Below are 20956 nucleotides of genomic sequence, written 5' to 3'. Positions count from 1 at the left end.
TTCTATAGGGAAGACAGTCTATACAATATTTGCCACTTTTTCTGTTTAATAAGGGCTCGTTCTCTTTAAGGGATACTTCACCAATTTTTTATTATTTTGTAATCATTTACTCACATTCGAGTTCAAAATGTGTATCAATTTCTTTGTTCTGATGAACACAGATAGAAAGATATTTGGAATAATACTTATAACCAGACCGATCTTGAAACCCATTGACCCTCATAGTAGGAAAAAAATACAATGGTGGTCAAAAGTGCCCCAGAAGTGTTTGTTGTACTACATTCTTCAAAATATCTTCTTTTGTTTTCAACAGAAAACAATGATAAAGTATGTTTCCTACTATGGGAGTCAATGGTTGTCGAGATCAGTTTGGTTATAAGTATTCTTCCAAATGAAGACCTGGTCTTACCTGGTGGTTGTTCAGGTTCTTAAACATCATTAAATGCTGAACAGCGAAATCATTCACATATATTTTCATAACTGTACGAGTGTTCAGGTCTACTTAAAATAAATGATCCAAACCAAGATCATTCCTGTTGTTCTCAAGTCATGGCCATGGCATTCCTTCAGGAGGTGGCATGACAGTATATTAATGTGCCAATCATTAACAGTTTCACTTTATGGGTCTTTCCAAGACATAACAGCACCACAACTCGGCTGGATCTCACAGGATTTTCTAAATATTTTAGCTTATTCCATCCAGTATGAATCCGTACAACTTGAATCAGACAGAACCAAACAACTATAAAATAGCAATAAGGAAGACCAAATGTAGATCTAAAGCAGACTATAAAACCACATATGATATATACATATAAATTCATATGAATTCACCACCTCATAAAATAGTGGTGAAACATTATGAGGTCTGTAAAAAGCAAAGTGTCCTAATAAGACAGATCGGTTCAGTCACCTTCAGACAGTAAAGCCGTCGTGAGAAACCAGCCGCGGTGGTGTTTCTGAAGAGTTTGTCTTCTGTCATTCAGGGTTCTGGACCCCATTTGTACCTGTCAGATCTGTCACTATTTACCATCTGTGACTCAATCACTTGAGAAAGAGAACAGAGGTGCTGCACGCTCAAATAAAAGAGAGAGAGATAGAGAGATATTTCACACGGTACACTGTAATAAGTGATTTGTTGTCTCAACAACAATATTGTATAATGTTAAGTAGCTTCTACTTAAAAATAAAAAAAAATTATAACATTTCTAGTTTAATTTAAAATCCTTTGTTCATGCATCACAAAAATATAAATTACAAGAAAAGCTCAAAAGTATGCATTATGAGAATGGAAAAAATGTGAGTTAAGGAAACTACAGCTAAAATTAAGTAAACCAAACTTACATTTCCAGTCAAATGAACTTAATATTATCAGTACTTAATGCTGTTAGGAATACCCATAAGCCCTTGCAACTGAAAAGTTTGATTATCAAAGCGTTGATTCTGGCTAAATGCAAATTGACTCCTGATTGTGTTGCAATGCTAAATATGACTTTTCTACGCTTCTTCTCCAACCTATAGTTTTGTTGAACACAGTTTGCCTCCAAAATGTGTTTTTTAGCTCAATAAAGGACAGAAATATGTTTAATTGTGTGAATACTTCAATCTGAGAGAAACACAGCAGATTTTCATCAAAGCGTTGATTCTTGCTAATTATCCCGCACTTGAAACTAAAACTTGAAACTGTCCATTATGATATAAAGCAAACATTTCACAATCTAATGAAATCCTTACTGGAACGCATCACGCAACCAGCATTATTTCACACATGATACATTGTAGAAGTTGAAATTGAATACTTCACAAAAGGAAAACACATTCTTTATTTCTGTTTGGTTTCTGTTCAGCGCCGTTGGCACTAATTCAGACCAAGCAAACAATAATTAACACATCATTCTTATGACTGACGATGACATTTTTTAAGACCAATAATCATTTCATTCTATTTCACTGAGGAGAAAGTGATGATACGTATGAACATCTGCCCCTCTTCACGCTCCCATGACAGCAGACAGCTGGACACGTCGTTATGGAGACGGCAACCGATGGCAACGGCCCGGCTGACCCCGTCACATAAGTGCTTGTTCTGCGTCTCAGCTGTCACTCACAGGAAGTGTGTGCGGGATAATTAGCAAGAATCAACGCATTGATGAAAATCTGCTGCGTTTCTCTCATATTGAAATATTCACACAATTAATCATATTTCTGTCCTTTATTGAGCTAGAAAACACATTTAGGAGGCGAACTGTGTTCAACAAAACTATAGGTTGGAGAAGAAGGGTAGAAAAGTCATATTTAGCATTGCAACACAATCACGTTATTAATTCACATTTATTTCACAAAGTAGCTAATTCGAGCTTTATTCTAACAAAAGTGTGCATGTTAAAACAAATTCCAAGTCTAGCTGATTACTTATTCAAATAACAATTGCTTTTTTCTAATATGTCAGGTAAAATATGGAAGCTTACAAACCGAAATCTGAATATATTTTACATAATAAGAGTTGAAAAACGACTTCATGATATATATATATTTAAGTGTCTCCACAATCGTCCCCTGCTTGATATCTTATGCACAAGGACAGTCTCTGACACAGAAGAATATAATATTGACTTAAATTTTCATGAATCACGAGGTGCCTGCGAGGTCCTATTTCGCATGGAGCGATTAAATAGAAATGAGCAAATAAAATCAATGCGGATCACTTACATTGTGGTGACAAAGGTCTCACCAAAGACACAAGGGCCTAAATCTTAATTAGCCTTTGTAATTAGCAGAAAATCCGATAGCGGGATGAGGCGCTCGAGCTTGCTCAGCAATACATGAAGAGAGAGAATTCATGTTTAGCATTCATTGATTAATGCAAAGAGCTTATTAACATACTTCTCTTAGCATTTCTGCAGTCTGAACCTACATTTAAAGTGCACAACTTGCAAATATATGCAGAAATGTGCATTATACAGTCAGAGCACGCTGCAGTGGGTTAAACACAGAGAAATTCTGTTGGATTTAACAGTTATAATTGGAGTCGTATTGGTTTTAATAGAAACTGGTGTTTGTCTGTGAGTCTCCACTGGTTATGTGTTGAGAACCGGTAAAACACCATTGAATCGTACTGTAATCAGACACTACGTGAAATGAGTTTGTACTGCTTTTGATGGTGAACAGCTGATGGGTCATAATGGCAGAACTTACTGTTTCTTCTCTGGCAGGGTATTGTATCCCACAATGCAACGCGATTTGATTTAACCAATAAAGAAGAAATAGTGTCGTCTGCTATTTTTACATCTTAACTTAAACTCAGACATTATTAATTTTGTCATTTCAAATATTTGAAGTGTTTGCTTCCAAATGTTTTCAAAAATATATTTTTTCTTTTATTGTGCATTTCAATTAATATGAATCAAACCGCATTTGGTTGGTTTTGATTTAAGCAGTAATGACTCCAAAAACACAGCTAACTAACACGACTAAACCTGATAACATAATAAAAAACATAATTTTTGAAAAATGTCAAAAGGGGAATAAACTCATGTTGGAACCAAACTCTTCGTTTGCATTAAAATGCCAACTCATTTCTGAGCGCACAGCCAGACGCTCACGGCATTAAGAATGCAATGGGATGAGGTCATGTGTCAAATGTAATCCCATCACGCGACCACCATGTAGAATACTAATGTTTACAATGCTAAACACACTATATTTATTTCATTTGGAAATGTACTTTTATTTTTTAGTCCATGTAGAGTCTGTAGCCTTAAGCTCCGTGTGCGTGCATCTGTTATACGGCGGTACCTTTCTCTGTCACCGAACATCGCAGCAAGATGCTGACGAGACAAATGATAATGATGTAGCGCTCATAAAACACAACAGCAGCTGTTTATCACGAGAGCGGGTGACTGATGCTGCGCTGCCATTCATAAGCAAAAATATGAATCCCCTCGTACGCCGCTTCATGTACCTGAAACGTAATGAATTCTGTATCCTTCACTGACCTCGGAACATCCTTCACAAGCAAGCAAAACGAGTTTGTGTCAAAACCAGCCACTTTAATGGTGCCGGAGCTGAAAAACTGTAACACAGTCTGCAATTACAGGCCATGTTATTAAACTTTCCAACCTATAAAGATGAAAGTGCACGTATGATCATACGACATCCTTCATTTGATGGGGATGAAACCGGGGCGCTGAGGTATGGGCGTACATTCACTATCAGAAGCACATTTGCATTGAAAATTACAGTTTGATTTATTTTTAAATTTCAAATGATTAAATTCTGAAATAAACTAGATACATGGTGCAGAATTGCAATTCATATTTAAATCTACACAGTGAAAATAATCTGTAATAAAAGTTTTCTGTAAACTGGAAAAACAGAAATATATCTTAAAAAAATCTTTATAGGATGAAAGGATATATATTAAATAGTATTCCACAATTTTCTTGTAAAAGTGTTATCTTGTTCTGTAGTTTTCGACCGTATTGTAAAAAAATTAAATCTTGTTAAAAAAATGAAATTTTCTGCGATGCCAGAAATAGATTGTAAAATAACAGGCTTTCCCTGTAAAATTACACTTCCCCCTGTTTTTCTTGTAAATGAAGTATTTTTCTATAATTTTACGTTTTTTAACAGTTTTTCCTAAAAGACATATAAAATATTTTAAAAAAATGTTACATTTATTTGTTTTACATTTTACGTGTAAAATTTGTAAAAAATAAGCGAAACACAATTTTTTATAGTGTAGATATTTAAAAAAAAATCAAATAAAAAATGTGGTCACTATAATTTATCCATGAACATGTTATCATACACACAGCAAAAGAGATATTTCCATAAAAATAATAATCTTTGAAATCTATGATTCAAAGATCTTCCCTTAAAATGTAAGGTCATTTCATTCATATTTTCACATGATGTACAAGATGTTTGTACGACTTGCTTTGAACCGAAATGTTGTATATTCTTCTATTTGTCTTTCCATTCATCACGTTGAAAGTTCCTCATTCATACTTCGCTTCTCTTTTCCTGCCCACACAACACACAGGTGCTGAGCCTTCATCCAACCAAACAACGCTAATTTACATTTCCAAAAATTAACACTGCACTAAAAAACAGATGGTCTGTGAAATTATGCGATGTAAAAGCTTAAGACAGTACAACATATTAAACAGATTGTGTGCCAATCCTTTACGGCTTCATTTCCATTCGTGTCAAAATAAATGTCCCATTTAGTACATTTGCATTTCTGCATTTGGCAGATGCTTTTATCCGCAGTGATTTACAGAACGATCAAGTTTATAGACGTGGGTTGAACTACAGGAGCACTTCATTTATGAAATCAAATATATCCTTGACTGAAGATCCTCCATTAACAAAAAATAAACCTCTAACGCTGTTTAACTATTAAACACTTCTGTACTGCATCAACGTGTGTTTTAAAAAACTTTCTGGATGTGATGGTTTAGACTGTATGTTTAACCGCGACTGACCGCAATTGCAGAACAGCTAATAACATACTGTACATGTCAGGAAGTATGCAGTGTGCTAGAATGCAGAGCATTCGAGTAAAAAGGCTGGAAACCACTTGAACGGCAGTGACACTTTAAAGGTGAAAAATTGCATGCTTTTAATATAATGGATGTCTCCTAAAAATGACCACGGTAAACACTATTACCAGCAGACTGCAAAATCACATCAGTGTTCTGGACTTTTAACACGAAACTCAACACGGTGATGCTAACTGGGTGATGCTAAATAATGCAACACGCGATATGATAATGCTTTACATTTTTAAATCAATGTACATTATAAAAAAAAAACTGAATTTATATTACCAACGCAGTATATATATATGAAAAGAAAGCATCGCTACAACTTGGGAAAGTAAGCAGGCCTGCATTACAAAAACAAATCTGAATTTTAAGAATGTTAAAAAATACAACGTTCACTTTTTTAAATATCATCCTAATGTTGCAAACAACTGTAACACAAATGTTACAATAAACACATTTTTCAATATTTAGACCCTTTCAACATACCTCACAACCAAAGCTTCTGAATGATGTTAGCACATTGCTATGCAGTTGCTATGGTGTGTGGGTGGTTACTAAGGCTTGCTAGGAAGCAGCTCTTAAAAAAAAGTCCAACTCCATGACCAATTCTTTCTGATATTCTTGTCCCTAAATCGAGCCCGGATAAATGGTTGATTTTCTATCTGGACAGTTGAAACTTTAGCTCTGACTGTAGTGTTCTCCTTCGCTAATACCAATATATTCTCTATATGCGACAGCACAAAGTCCGTTAAAACTGAACTGCAGTGCCAATGTTCTTGTAATGTGGTTTAAATCCATTGAGTGTCCAGCTGTTGTTTGTCTCTTGTTCATCATTGGTGAGGTGGTTCAGGTGTGTTCTGATATAACTCAGACAGTGCAGAAGCGTCATCCGCTCGGGGACGGATGAAAACTGCAGCAGTAATGACTAGCGTGAACTACCAAAAAACACAAGACACTTCAGCTCTGAAAACAAGTGTCATCAGTGTTCCGAGAGCCGTCTCTAAAGTCACGTTCATATTTTATTATTATCCTGTTGTCTTTCCTGGAGGTTTGGTCTGAACGCTGGAAAATCTCATCACCGTTTCCCAACAGAAATTCTGTTCCTCCAGGATGGAAAACAATAAGCGCACGATGGATTTCTGTAAGTGTAATCAGGTGGGTTATGGCGACTAGACACGCAGACCATCTTATATCACTCACAGGTAGATTGTGTTTTTATGTTTTTTTACGTTTTAAGTTTTTTCAAACAACTTCTTGTGTTCACTTTTCCTGCGTGACTTCCCCGATGTGTTCTTTTGCTTCCTGAAAACTTTTTTTTGTATCTCACTGAGCCTGCTTTAATAGCGCCTTACATTTGTTCTCCTTCCGGGTTTTGAAGAAAAGAAACGAGACTGATAATATGACAAAAGCAGGTGGATAAGAGAGGTGAAATTCAAGCGTATGTCAGAAATAGGTGAAAAATATCTGATCGATAAGAATATTGCTCAACTTAATGTGAAATAAATGAAACAAACAAATAATAGAAAATGGACGTCTTGCACTGTAAATAAAACTGTAATTTTACACAATTTGTCCACGTAAAATTGAATTTTTCTGTTTATTTTACAGAGCTTTTATGGATTCTTTTAATACAATCAAAAAACTTAAAATGACGGAAAAAGAATGCAAATTTACAAGACAAACACGAGGGAGTTTATTTTTGGCATTTTTTTTATAAACATGATTTCTTGAAATACAGTCAAAAACTACAAAATTATAGAAAAAAACATTTTAATATATTTCTTTACATCCTATAATTTTACAGGTGGGGGGGGTTATTTTACGGTATATTTCTGTTGTTCTAGTTGACAGAAAATTGTCCTTTTTTGTTTTACAATGTTGCTTAACTGTTTCTTAAAGACAAAAAAATTATTCTCTAAAAGAGAACTCAAATTTAGCACCACAGTCTGTAATCAACATAGATTTTAATATTTGTGTGTGGGGCTTCTTCAATGCTTTTTCCTATTTGTTTTGAAGTAAGTTTACATTGTATGAATTCATAGGAACTGAACATCAAACCGTAATGACCTCTCGTGAGATCTCACTAGAGTGTGCTCATTTGTGTTCAGTTTGAGATGAGAACACTTCACAGGGTTTCTGGTGGATGTCACACCGTCACGAGGGAAAGTCAGAGCGGTAAATTATGCAGCGCTCCTCTGTCTCTGATGCTCTTCTGACATCACTCAATACTAAACAAATCCCTCATCATGTCCTAATGACACTCACAAGCTAATGAAGGCGACACACAACCAAGACGTCCAGTGATCTCTCAGAATCTATTTACTGTACAGTATTTACATAAAATACAACCAAATAAAATACCTTACAATACAAATGAGATGCACACAGACTGAATTTAAACTGACCCGTCAACATTTCAGACCACAGGGTCTCATGTGCGTATCACATTCAGGTCAAAGCGTTCCGTTCTGAATTTACCCTTGAGGATCGATACAACAGAGAACATCTATCATCAAACTTACACATTATGCCGTGATGTGACAGCTCAATCTTCTTCCAGGTTAAAGGGAGATTATCATAAAAAATACCATTTTAGGTAAACAAGGATTAAAAAAGAATTTACTGCACTTTAAAATCCCAGTTAACCGGAAGTTGCGATCGTTTTTACTTTCGTATTTTGATGCATTTCCGAGAGAAATGGAATTTCAAATGAGAAAAACTGTGGGTGTGGCTTTCGTATTTATCTGCGATGTGATTGGATGTATAAAAACAGCCGTTGCATTTTGAAATGGAACTGGCAGAAGGCTGACAGTTGAAGGGGAGGAGTTAACAGATGCTCCGCCCAAGCTGTCTAACATATGTCATCTAAAATGGAAAGTCCATGCAGGACGGAAGTGCATTTTCAGATTTTAAATGAAGATTATGAGGGCACATGGTTTTTAAAAAGAGAATGATGCACATTGTACTATAAACGCTGCGATATTTCAATCAAAATTTGGGATTATAATCTTTTTAATTTCACTCAAGACTTTAAGATAAAAAGAATAGATGACCCAACTGTTATTATTTCTTCACCAGTAAGTTATTTCAAACTAATAGAAAAAACTCTAAGGGCCTGACAGTCTCAGTTACTTTTCACTTTCATTGTACTGTATATATATGAGATTTCGTGAACTTTAAAGCCACACTATAGAACTTTTGCTCACAGTACCCCCATGTGGTTGATTATTGCAATCGTCTGTGACCAGTGTCATAAATAATGACGCTGTGTATAAGCTTCCCCGTGTTCAGCGCAACACGTGTGAATTTGTTTATTTAGCTGATGGAACCGGCGAACTTAGAAACGGCGTTTGGAAACCATGTGGCACTGTGGAGATGGGCGGATCTGTGTGTACCGACCCGAACACACAATTTACAGAGATTGCTTTTAGCCGCTATAAGGCTGCTCAGCTAGCATCATCAGTTGTATTCGTCCAGTTAAGAGTTGTTCACCTCTGAAATCCTTTTAGAGATATAATTTTAAGGTAGAAAAAACTTCAAAGTGTTGCTTTAATGGGGACTGGAGCTGTGAGTCTCACAGTGATTCATTTTGCTTTATAATGGAGAAGAGTTAAAGATGAGCCTGTGATAAACTCACTGCCATATGACTGATGTCATGGCGATGCCATGGGATTACAAGCCCTTCGACCTGGGGTTGCTAGGATGCTCTTTACAGTGCTTTGTGTGTTTCTATGTGGTTGCTAGGGCATCCTAGACTTTTTTTACAGAGTCAAGCCTGCTCACAACAAGAAAAATAACTACATTTAACATGATAAAAAATAACAGCATTCACACAAGACGATGATAACAATAAGCAATAATACTTTATATATATATGGAGCTGTAGTTTGATGATAGTAAATAACTTGCAGATGATGTGAGATTCCTTTACGTCTCAAGCACAAACTGTGTGAGATGAGTTCAACTTTCTACGAGTTTAATACTTAATCCTGAAGTGTAAGTGTGAGTTCTAGTGACAGTGATGCTTGCTTTAGCAAACATGTATAATTACACACTCATCCTTATTTCTGTGATGTGAGGATTTCACAGCAGATACTGTTTATACAGTAACTCACAGCATTAGCTGATGGTTTGCAGCGTGGATCTGGAGGAATTTATTTCTGCTGACTGTATTTACGCACCAATAATTCAAGCTCTGACGGCTCAGTGGAAATCCACAGCGTTCTTATTACAACATGTTACACTACAACACGTGTGTGTGTGTTTGTGTCCATGTCAGTGTGCGTGTAAAGGTGTGTGTGCATTTCAGTGTGTGTGTGTGCATGTCAGTGTGTGCGTGTCAGTGTGTTTGAGCGTCAGTGTGAGTTTGTGCAAGTGAGTGTGTGTGTACGTGTCAGTGTGTGTGTATGTGTGCGCCAGTGTGAGTATGTGTGTGTGCATGTCAGTGTGTGTGTGCATGTCAGTGTTTGTGTATGTGTGTGTGCGGGTCAGTGTGAGAATGTGCGTGTCAGTGTGTGTGTTCTTGTCAGTGTGTGTGTATGTCAGTGTTTGTGTATGTGCGTGTCATTGTGAGTATGTGCATGTCAGTGTGAGTATGTGCGTGTCTGTGTGTGAATGTGCATGTCAGTGTGTGTGTTCTTGTTAGTGTGTGTGTATGTCAGTGTTTGTGTATGTGTGCGTCATTGTGAGTATGTGCATGTCAGTGTGAGTATGTGCGTGTCTGTGTGTGAATGTGCGTGTGCATGTCAGTGTTTGTGTATGTGTGTGTGCACGTCAGTGTGAGTATGTGCGTGTCAGTGTGTGTATGTCAGTGTTTGTGTATGTGTGTGTGCACGTCAGTGTGAGTATGTGCGTGTCAGTGTGTGTATGTCAGTGTTTGTGTATGTGCGTGTCATTGTGAGTATGTGCATGTCAGTGTGAGTATGTGCGTGTCAGTGTGTGTATGTCAGTGTTTGTGTATGTGTGTGTCAGTGTGTGTGTGTGTTCTTTTTCTTCTTATTCTGTTGTAAATAACCCTTACTATACATTTCTCTTCTCTTAATCTTCATTTTAAATGTTAACATTTTTCCATTTTTATTTCTACTTTTATCTTTCAAAGTCTGTACATCTCAAGTTTTTAATAAGAAAAATGTTACATGTTCTTATAAGAAAATACAAATCAGAATTATGAAGAGCACTTTCATGATTTTTTTCACACAAAAGAAATTCAAACATTTTTATCAGCTAACAAAACCCAACCTCACTATTTTAAAGCGAAATATTCTGAAGTGCTTTTTCGGAGTGAAAAGTGATAAAACACATTTGAATGAGTGCATCAGTTTTTGAAGAGGTCGGTCAATAAGCCCTTCATCCCACCAACTGTGTCACCGAATTCAGATTCAGAACCCGAGAGAGACGAATGCTTATAGGATGAGGTTGAATGATACTTCCTCCAGCATCTGACCTCAGATCAGAGGTGGTGTATTTATCAGAATAACAGGCCTGATGTTTTCTCGGTATCGTGTCATTTCTCTGAGAGTGAAGAGATGTGCTCTCATTAGATCTGGAGGAGCCAGAGGCCGACGGTGGGAGAACGTCTCCTGTGGATCCTCAAGTGAGATGAATGCAAACCCTTCCGGCTTAACCAGTAAATTAATAACATAGATTAATAATTTCTCACTACCATTACATTTGTTTCGTGGCATTAATGGAATCATATCCTTGTAGGAAACGTTAACGTGTAACAGCATGAATCTTTAACCGCTGACCAAAATAAATAGCAAGACATCATTTCTCAGAGGACAAAATGTGGCTGTGCAATTCTTGCTTGCGGTAAATAAACAAATTACATTTGAGTTTGTGAATTTGAAACACGGCTATTTCAACTTGAATTTAAAATATATAAATGCTTAAGTATCATCAGTTTAATATGTGGGTGAAGTTATAAAAAAAAAGACATCTGAATGAATTAAATATATACATATACAATTATTACATATATATATTTTTAATTATGACAAAAAGAATGGAAATATTTTAAAGCACTTAATGTCAGTAATTAAATAATTTGAAGTGATCAGCAAAAAACTAAAAAATCTAATGAATAACAATATTATTTAATCTCAGATGTTTCTCCCGTACAAATAAATTGAGACTTTTAAGTAGCTTTTAATTTTTTTATGGGAAAACGAATCACACGGAAATTTCATGTGTGTTTTTCTCACAAGTTTCAGATTTCTACAATAAAGTTATTAAAAGACTGTTTAATTATTATGTGTTTATTTCAGGCTCATCTAAATGAAATGCACGCAGTTATCAGTATTGGCATCAGCAGTTGACAAACCCATACGGGTCGAGCACAAGTTTAAACCTATCGAAATGGTTCAATTTCCAAAAGGCAGAACCACCGAGGGCTGTTTGTGTGAGCGTTCTGTATAAACCACACGATTTCTGCGATCGATGAACTGCACGGGGTCGAATCCGAGCGAGACGCCATCTGAATCTCTTCACGGGCCTGCCAATCAATGCAGGTGAGAAGGGCACATCAACCGAGGCCGGGGATAAATGCCAGGAGTGCCACACGGTCGAAAGGTCAGTATTTACCGCCGTACCAGCGCAGATCATCTCGCAGTGATGATATTTCAAACAAAAACGCTGCTTCTGTGTGGCCTTTCTAAAAATATTCAAAACAAAATGAATTATCCTCTTTTGCTAATCGAAGTGTGACGCCATAAACCCAGTCGATATCTCTCTGTGGGGGAGAATTATACTGATTTAAAATCTATACCGCAGAAAATGAGGTCTGGAAATGCAAAACAAAGCTTAAATGGCCTGAGAGGAATTGTAAGTCTTTAGGGACGTCGCAGCAGGAATGAATTTAAGCTTTCGCCTGAAAACAAAAGACACACTCATATATTTTAAACCTGTCATTCTGTAATGAATTCAAATGGTTACGGCCTACAAATTACTGTATATAATGTTTATTTTCACTGGCAGCTCTTTTACCAATGTGTATTGCAAACGCTTACAGCAAACATGAACGAAAGTGCACTGAACTAAACTTCACACACTGTATGAATCCCGCCGAACCATCACTTAAAACATGTACGACGTTACAAATCTTGTAAGTTGTAAATCTGTCTTTCTTCAGTAAAACACAAAAGAAGATATTTCGAGAAATGTCACAGCGGTTTTGTGTTCATACAATGGAAGGCACTGTAGTTCAGTTTTGTTTGTTCAACGTTCTTCTAAATATCTTTTTTGTGTTTTGCAGACGAAAGAAAATCATACAGGTTTGACATGACGTGAGTAAATGATGATGAAATGTCACTTTAGACATCAAGTTTTTAAAATGTTGTAAAGTTTGGATTGCTAAAAAGGCCACATATGTAATAACAACAAAGCCAGATATTAATCTGAATTAGGTCAGAATTATTTTGAATAAAATGTGACATGCAGTCATTTTCTAAATAACATGCCATGCAATGTGTGAAATAATAATGCTGCCCATCAATGTAAAGAATAATTTAAAAAAGGCTGAAAGTTATACAACCAGTACACGTTTTAAAAGAAAGCATTACTACAGCATCTAAAAGACAACAGCCATGTGTTACTGTCAGGGGCGGAGTGGGAAGCAAAATTCCTAAATTATTAGACCCACATCGCCCCTCCTCCATTTCTGTCGACAGGGGGGAGGGGGGGTTGATTGCGGTGTTTATAATAGGTCCATTTGTCCGGCCCAGGAGAAGAGTTCCGGTACTCCTGATGACCAGCCTGCCCCTGGTCACCGACATAGGCCGTCGGTGGGACAACCGTAGAGGACTGTGACAGAATGTCCTACCGGTGAGCCCGTCCCTGGTAACTGTGTCATCTGACAATGTCATTTTAACAACAACAACTATAAAAAGTTTCTGTGTCAACCTAAAACTTAAATATACAAACGTTTTGAAGTTATCGCCTGCTTTTGTGATATCAATTTTTGTGATATTTCATTATTTTTAAATGACCAGAATGGATCTTGTATCCCTCATATGAGTTTTATGTAATGCATACCCAACAGCCTTTGTGGTCTGAAAGAAATGAAAGAAACGTCATTTCAAATGATCTCTGAGAGAAACTCATTAGAATTTTTTTTAAAGCAGAAACTTCAAGAAAGTCAATAAATCAATAATGATTTCCGCAAAACCCGTCTGAAACATTTATGCATTTGGAAAACGCTTTTATCCAAAGTGACTTAAAGTGCATTCGGTCTATACATTCTATCAGTATGTGTGTGTGTGTGTGTTCACTGGGAATCAAACACACAACCTCATGTGCCGCTTACCCAAACCTCTACCAACTGAACTACAGAAATATTGACAGACATGAAGCTCAGATATTTGGATTAGAAAATCGTTAAACTGCCCAACACAAGTGAGAAGCAGTTCTTACCAATGAAGAGGTTCCACTCGGGATCGAGGTCGGCCTGGTTTGCCAGACATCCTCTCATGACGTTCTGGCAGTAGTTGGCGCAGGGTTTGAGTTCTGGCATCCCTCCACAGTACGGGCAGTGCAGCATTTTGGTCAGCGCTTTGCTGCACGCCGGTGATATATTGACCTGCAAGGAAAAACAGAGAAGTTAGTTTTCTCTGTGCTGAAAATCTATTCCAGGCTTGTTGAAGGTAACGTGTTAACCTGAAATATAGCGAGACGCTTCACTACACACTCATGGTCTTATGTAGGGTCTGGTTCCTGACCAGCTTGTGTCACGTGTGAAGCATCTCTCTGAGTGAAGAGCGACTGAGTTAGATGAACGGCTTGGCGGTGTTGAAATTTCTGATGTTTTGAATGGACGGAGCTCATGTGACAATAATTTACCTCTGTGAGCCTCGGCCTCTGATGATTACATGTCATTCTATATCTTTAAACCCCCCGTAGGAGCTTGAACAGAAGCCATCTTCTGTCCATCACAGCCAGAGGACACTTTAAAGGTCAAGGACGTATTGAAAGTAGACACAAGGTCTATTGAAAACGCACAGGGCCGAGGGGTGGAGGGGGTCTTTATGAGGGATTTTGAGGGATGTGTCACACTGATAGCTGTGATCAAACATGACAGTGTTGTTTGGGATTGTTTCTGCATTCTACATGCAGCATGAAACCTCAGCCGATGACAAGATGCCTTCAAACCAACCTGAACCAGCTCAAAATGCTTCATAACGTCCCGTAGGAAATTTGCCACGATTTTACTAGACTCTTACAATGAAAGGTGCTACACGGTACCATAGAGGAACCTTTTTTTCGTCTAAATGATTCCTCAAAGATTTTTTAATATACATATGAGGAACCCCTTTTATTATTAGAAATAGCGTATGTAATCAATAAGAAAATATAAAACATATTAAAAGTTAAAAATAAAACCATGCAAATAAAAACCCATCAGCCTTAGGAATGACCCCTGAGGTGATTACGTCATATTAACGCATTAAGTTAGGTCCATTTACAGCACCACGTCAAACAGTCCCATGTGCACGTAGACTTAATTTTTCTGTCTTAAACTGTTATTTTGGGGGTCGCGGGGCTGAAAAGTCGCTTAAAGAACCTTTGAATGGTTCTTTGTGGAAGCAAAAATGGTTCATCTATGCCATCGCTGTGAAGAACCTTTAATCAGCTTTATTTTTAAGAGTGTGTGGTGAACTTGAAGCAGACATTGTCTTTTGGCAGACTGTGGTTACTTTAGCTTTACAATAACCAAAAAAAGAATAAAGATGAAAAGTTACTATAGTGAGATCGTAGTAAATGTGTGACTGCCATGAGTTTACTGTGGTTTTAATCCCAAAACTAAAGTTACTATCATGGTAAATTTGTAGCTACTATTGTTTTACTACAAAAACATTAAAGTAGTCACATCGTGGTAAATTTGTGTAGTAAAACAAACTGCATGAATTAGAAAAGTAATCCAAGGATGAGATTTCTTTAATATCAAAACAACCCATAGTCCTATCTCAATGTTTCTCCTTGACATGAATGAGGTCAAGGTTTTAGGTCGTTGGGGATAGTAGTATCTATCTGGCACTCGGATGTTAGTTTGGATATACGTGCGTGCGAATGCTAGCGTGCATGTACTCTGACGCAAACAATCAACAATCCGCATCGCAAAGCTTTCATAGCGAGCAAAGATGAGCAACCCCGAGACATCCGCAGCTGCTGCTGACCATTTAGTGCCAAAGTGAAGAAGCACCTCAAAGATATGGCAGTTTTTTCTTCTTTCAGAAGTTGCGGTGATGCTTTCTTTTTCCTAAAATTATGTGAAACATATGTTGGTTATATAATTTTTGTATATAATTTAATACAATTTTTGCATTATTCTAATACAATGGCATTATTAAGCAAGCTATCGCATATCGCATTTATCCTCAATATCGCACAGCCCTAGTTCTGTTGTTGTTTATTTGTGATTTTTTTGTGTATGTAATCTTTTTAAGATCTTTTGAAGCACTTTGGGCAACCTGGTGTATTAAACTGTGCTATATAAATAAATAAACAAACAAAAATATTGTTGCATAATCAGGTCCTGCGGACATGAGAAGAGATATAAAAATACAGCTTCTGACCGTTTTCGTTCTACATTTTTAATTACTAAACAGACTATCGACGATGATTTCTCAATCATTTCTCATCAAATCCACATTATTTGACATCTACAATTGCATTCATTTTACACCTCCATACTCTTCGTGCCTTTCAACAATGACTCCATCATTTGATTCTCTTTTTATTTCTTCTGAGCAGTTTTTGGAGAAACATCCACATGTTGAAAACTCTCTGAAATCTATGAAAGCGAAACATCTGAGCACTAACACTCTCTTCTGTGTCACTGTGTACTTCATGCTGTACTTGAGAAGTATGCAGCTCACTCGTTATTTTGGCTCCGATTATGAAGAAATGCTGCTTGTCTTCAGATCTGCTGTCACGGAAGTTAGTTTTCGGCGAAGTTTGCCAACGTCTCAAACACATGTATCCTGTCAACATTCACTTATTTGCCCTTCAAAAAACGCCGCTTTATACGGATCCTCCTTCGCCTCGTAATTGAAAGTACAAGCTCGGAGGATCAGTTACGACTCCAAAGCCGTTTCACACCTCCAGATTCCCGGATAAACTCTCCGTCTCTTCATCTTCCCGTTCAGCTCTGATGTTCCGTCAGACAGCAGGTGCGCGGCAGGTACGAGTGCCACTGCCGGAGACTCTGCCGCCTGTTGCGAGCGTCTGAACGAGAGGAGATCAAACGAAACTCCCCGTTTCGGCGCCGGAGAGCTTTGAACACAGCGTGTCTGTAATATCATCACAGCGAGCATGCGAGCTGACGTTTATTTCATACTTTTACTCATCGGCTATTAGCTCCATGCGCTAAATGGAAGGTCCGACCGGTTTCAAGCAAAACTTGAGCCGGGGAGCTTTTGTACTTCCTGAGAGAGAGCGTGGGGTGATTTTCATCTTTTATTACGGCGTCTCAAAGGTTGGTTCAACGGGAGTTCAAAAAACACATAATTCTGTAAAAACATTGTGAATGACATCTCCAGTATCTGCAATGATTCATTATTAGATAGTGATGAGATTTTACACCCGAAAGAGGTTTTGCAGAAACAATCGTGCCAAAGTTTTTAAAGTGACGATGAAATCAAACAGGTTGTTTTACACAGTGTTGCAGTGATTATTATAAATGATTTATCCGGTCACACCATTTTTTTAGATTAATTTGCACTTGTAATCTTTAATCAGAAAAGTCCCAGTGAAATTAAAAATGACAATTCATGTTTTTTCATGAAATATTGCAGCGTTTATAGTAAATAGCTTAACAATGGGGGTCATTTTCTTTTTAAAATTCATGTTCCCTCATAATCTTCAGTTAAAATCTGAAAATGCACTTGAAATGACTATCCATCAAAAATGATGTAAACTAGATGACTTGGGCGGAGCATGTGTTAACTCCTCCCCTTCAACTGTCAGTCTGCTGCAAGCTTCATTTCAAATGGAACGGCTGTTTTTACACATCCAATCAATTCGTGGTAAAAAACACAACCCACACCCACATTTTTTGTCCTTTTCACTCGGAAATGTGAAGTAAAAGTGATCGCAACTTCCGGTTCATGGGGACTTTAAAGTCCTCTGCCCCCCTTTATTGACAGTAATATAGTATCAAAACATAGACATAAACAAACACTAGGGGGAGTTTACAAAAAGATATGAAAGAATTTGCAAAGCTTTCAGTGCCTTTTGTTTCAAAGAAAATCAAATGAATTAACTTTAAGATCCATTTCTTTTTTAAAGGAAACAAAGCAGGGTTTTCTTCCACAAATTGTACATTTGTGTATATGAAATTTTGCAAACAAAACGATCACATTAATCATATATACAATCGCTAGCATGGTCAATTCTTTTGACCAAAAATTATATGTTTCCAAAAAAAACAAAATATCAATTAACGTTCTTAATAAAAAAATAAAAATCCTCAAAAGGTGCCAAAAATGAGCAGTAGCTCCTCTCCCCCTCTCAACACCAACTCTTCATCACATGACGTCAGCAACAAAAAAGAGGCAGGACTATACTGACTGTCCAATGGCCAGGCTTTTTAGCCCTCCCCTCCAGGCCCGACTTACAACAAACCAATCAAAAAGGAAGGCCAAAATTAAGCCCCGCCCTTCATTTTCTTTATTTCAGATCCGTTCACTCGGATACACGTTACGGAAGAGAAGTCAATCGCAACTTCTGTTTCATGGGGACTTTAAGTGAGTCACAAAAGAGCAACTATTGAGCGATACATTTAAACAAACTTTTTAGTGTCAGTCTGTCTCAATCTTTCACACAGCACAAGAAACATATTTCAGTGACAGCGTGTGAATATGAACACTGGAGATGATATGTGACCGTGCAGCACAAGAGTAAAGCAGGTCATTTTCATCTTTTAACATTTCAAAGCTGTAAATCGAACAGAAAACAATGTATTTTTCATGAAAGCAAAGCTGCTCGCAGCGCTCCTGTGTCCCTGTCATGAATCAATTTGAAAAGCCCACGAATCTACCTAAGCCACGCAGAATGTAAGACGCTCTAAGCTCGATCAACATGCGGGGATGTGTCTCATTTTTCCTCAGGACACTGACTGAGCGCTGTGACTCATTTAGACAGCTCTGCTTCCCCGGCTTTCTGAGATTTCCAATATCACGCTGCCTTTTCGCTCTGCTTGCTCGCCAACGCTGTTCTTGAAATCTCTTGAGCTGTGATTTTACTCACGGGCCAATGGCAAACAGTCCTTGCTTGATGACATGAAGGGATTCATATTGAATGTGTGGGTTACCTACAGACGTCAAAAACACATTCACAACAGCGGCTACATTAAACCCTCGATCCACTTCTGTACATCTAAATGGCTTCAAATGTCATATAAATATATATATATCATGAGTTTTGTTCCAAAATTAGATAACTCTGGAAAAAAAGAAGAAAAAAACATGTTTTTTGTTGTGCGTTCCAATTAATATCGATCAAAATGCAGTTGGTTTGTTTTGATTTAAGCCATAATAACAAAAAATACAGGCACATTACACAATACAACACAATGAAAACATGATAATATAATAAAGAAAATTATATTCAAAATTAAAATTAAAACAGACCTATCTCGTTTTGGAATCAAGCCCTAATAACCAAAAATACAGCTAAATAACACAATAAAACACAATTAAAACATGATAATATAACTTAAATTTAATATAAAATTAAAACGGAGCCATCTCATTTATATATATATATATATATACTGTATATATTGCCTAGCTTCAACCCATTCAAACCCAGATTTTCCTTTACATTATAAAATATGTATATATAATTTAGATATTTATATAATGCTTATACGTTATAGTTCCATGTTTTTAACACTATTTAATATTTTATAATGCAACGTGTATTCTATAATGCAAAGTCAAATTAAGATGCTTAAATTCCATAACAACTTTTTACAGTTTGCATTCTAGAAAGACAGCAGAACACATTGTGACATAAAATATATGCAACGAATTATAACAATATTATTGTATATAGTATTTATTTATTTAAATGGAGTATATTATTGTATAATGGTAAAATTATAAAAATGTTATATTGATTGTCCTTATATATTTTTAATAGATAATCTTAAATTATATACTTTATAGTTATACTTATTATTATATAATTAAATTACATAAAATGTGCTCCATTTACTACAATAAAATATACAATAATAGAATAAATTGAATGACATTGTTTACAACAATTTTCAAATAACCATATCTATACATTTTTGTCTGTTTGTTTCACAATACGTTTCTGTTTTGCTGCTTTACTAGTATTCAAACTGTATAAAGTGCCATAGGAAAAATCAAGATTGACTTGGCAATATTTAAACACATCGCATTGTAGACTACACGGCGTTATTGCAAATCTTAATGCGGATATAAATTGACAAAGCACCACATCGCTATTTTATTCACCCTGCTAAACTGAAGAGAGAAACACCTTCCTCTGCCGGCGTCTCTTTCATATGAAACCTGATTCATTGTAGTAAACAAGTTAATTCAGAATATTCAATGGTGTTTTTTTTAAAGGGTTTCAAATCATCCAGTGCACAATGATATTACACCAGCACGTTGTCGGTGTGAAGAAACGTACCTCCTTCAATCTGACACGGAGAGTCCCGTGTCTAAAAAGCAAAATAAAGGCAAAATAATACACAACACATGCATGAAGAGAGAGGAGATAAAATGGCTCCGAGCATCCGCTCAGAAATCCTGTTGGGTACACTGTGTTCCATTTAAAGCCTGGCACATTTGATTTCTCGTTCCTAGTTGAACCGCGTAGCCGGGGTAAACCGTCCCGTGGGAAATCAGAGCCAGCAAATCCTCAGACCCTTCAGAACGCAAAATATGGGAGAATTTGGGAGAAGGCGCAGAATTAACCTTGAAGGGTGTTAAGAGATACAATACAACAAGAGCAACAGAAATTTCCTAATGTGACGCTTTTGGCACTATGAAACGAACATCCCAGCCAGCAGATGGATCTAATCCTCAGTTATTATGACAGTAGGCCCAATCCAACACTTCAGATTTAACCCCGACACGTCCAGACGCGAGCCGGCGGAGGAGCGAAACTTTCAGAAGAGCAGATTGTGCTCGAACGTGATCAGACGGATGAAGACATTGAAGGCATCGCCTTCTGTTCCCGCTTTCGTCTCAAATGTCACAGAAACCACATGAGAGGACATGTTAATAAAGAACAGAAGAAACGCAGGGGAATCCAGCAGCCGCTCCAAATCTTCTGTCTCAACTTTGACTTTGGAGGAGATTTCGCCCGCTCAAATGACATTCTGCAGACTTGACGTTACAGTAGTTGTGTTTTCTTCCAACAACTTTGCA

The 20956-nt window shown here is 37.0% G+C and overlaps 1 protein-coding gene across 2 annotated transcripts in view; it reads right to left on the bottom strand.

Annotated features, from left to right (window-relative positions):
- Positions 1 to 20956, bottom strand: part of gpc6a (glypican 6a) — a 168105-nt gene that overhangs the window by 54331 nt on the left and 92818 nt on the right. For both annotated transcript variants that reach the window (XM_056737570.1, XM_056737571.1), the window contains exon 4: positions 13962 to 14127. In XM_056737570.1, the coding sequence (XP_056593548.1) occupies positions 13962 to 14127 (166 nt within the window). The remainder of the gene's footprint in view (positions 1 to 13961; positions 14128 to 20956) is intronic.

This window comes from Triplophysa dalaica, chromosome 2 (genome assembly GCF_015846415.1).
Source record: "Triplophysa dalaica isolate WHDGS20190420 chromosome 2, ASM1584641v1, whole genome shotgun sequence".
Taxonomy (NCBI): domain Eukaryota; kingdom Metazoa; phylum Chordata; class Actinopteri; order Cypriniformes; family Nemacheilidae; genus Triplophysa; species Triplophysa dalaica.
Note: the sequence above shows the minus strand (reverse complement) of the source record. Positions and strands in the feature narration are given on the sequence as shown.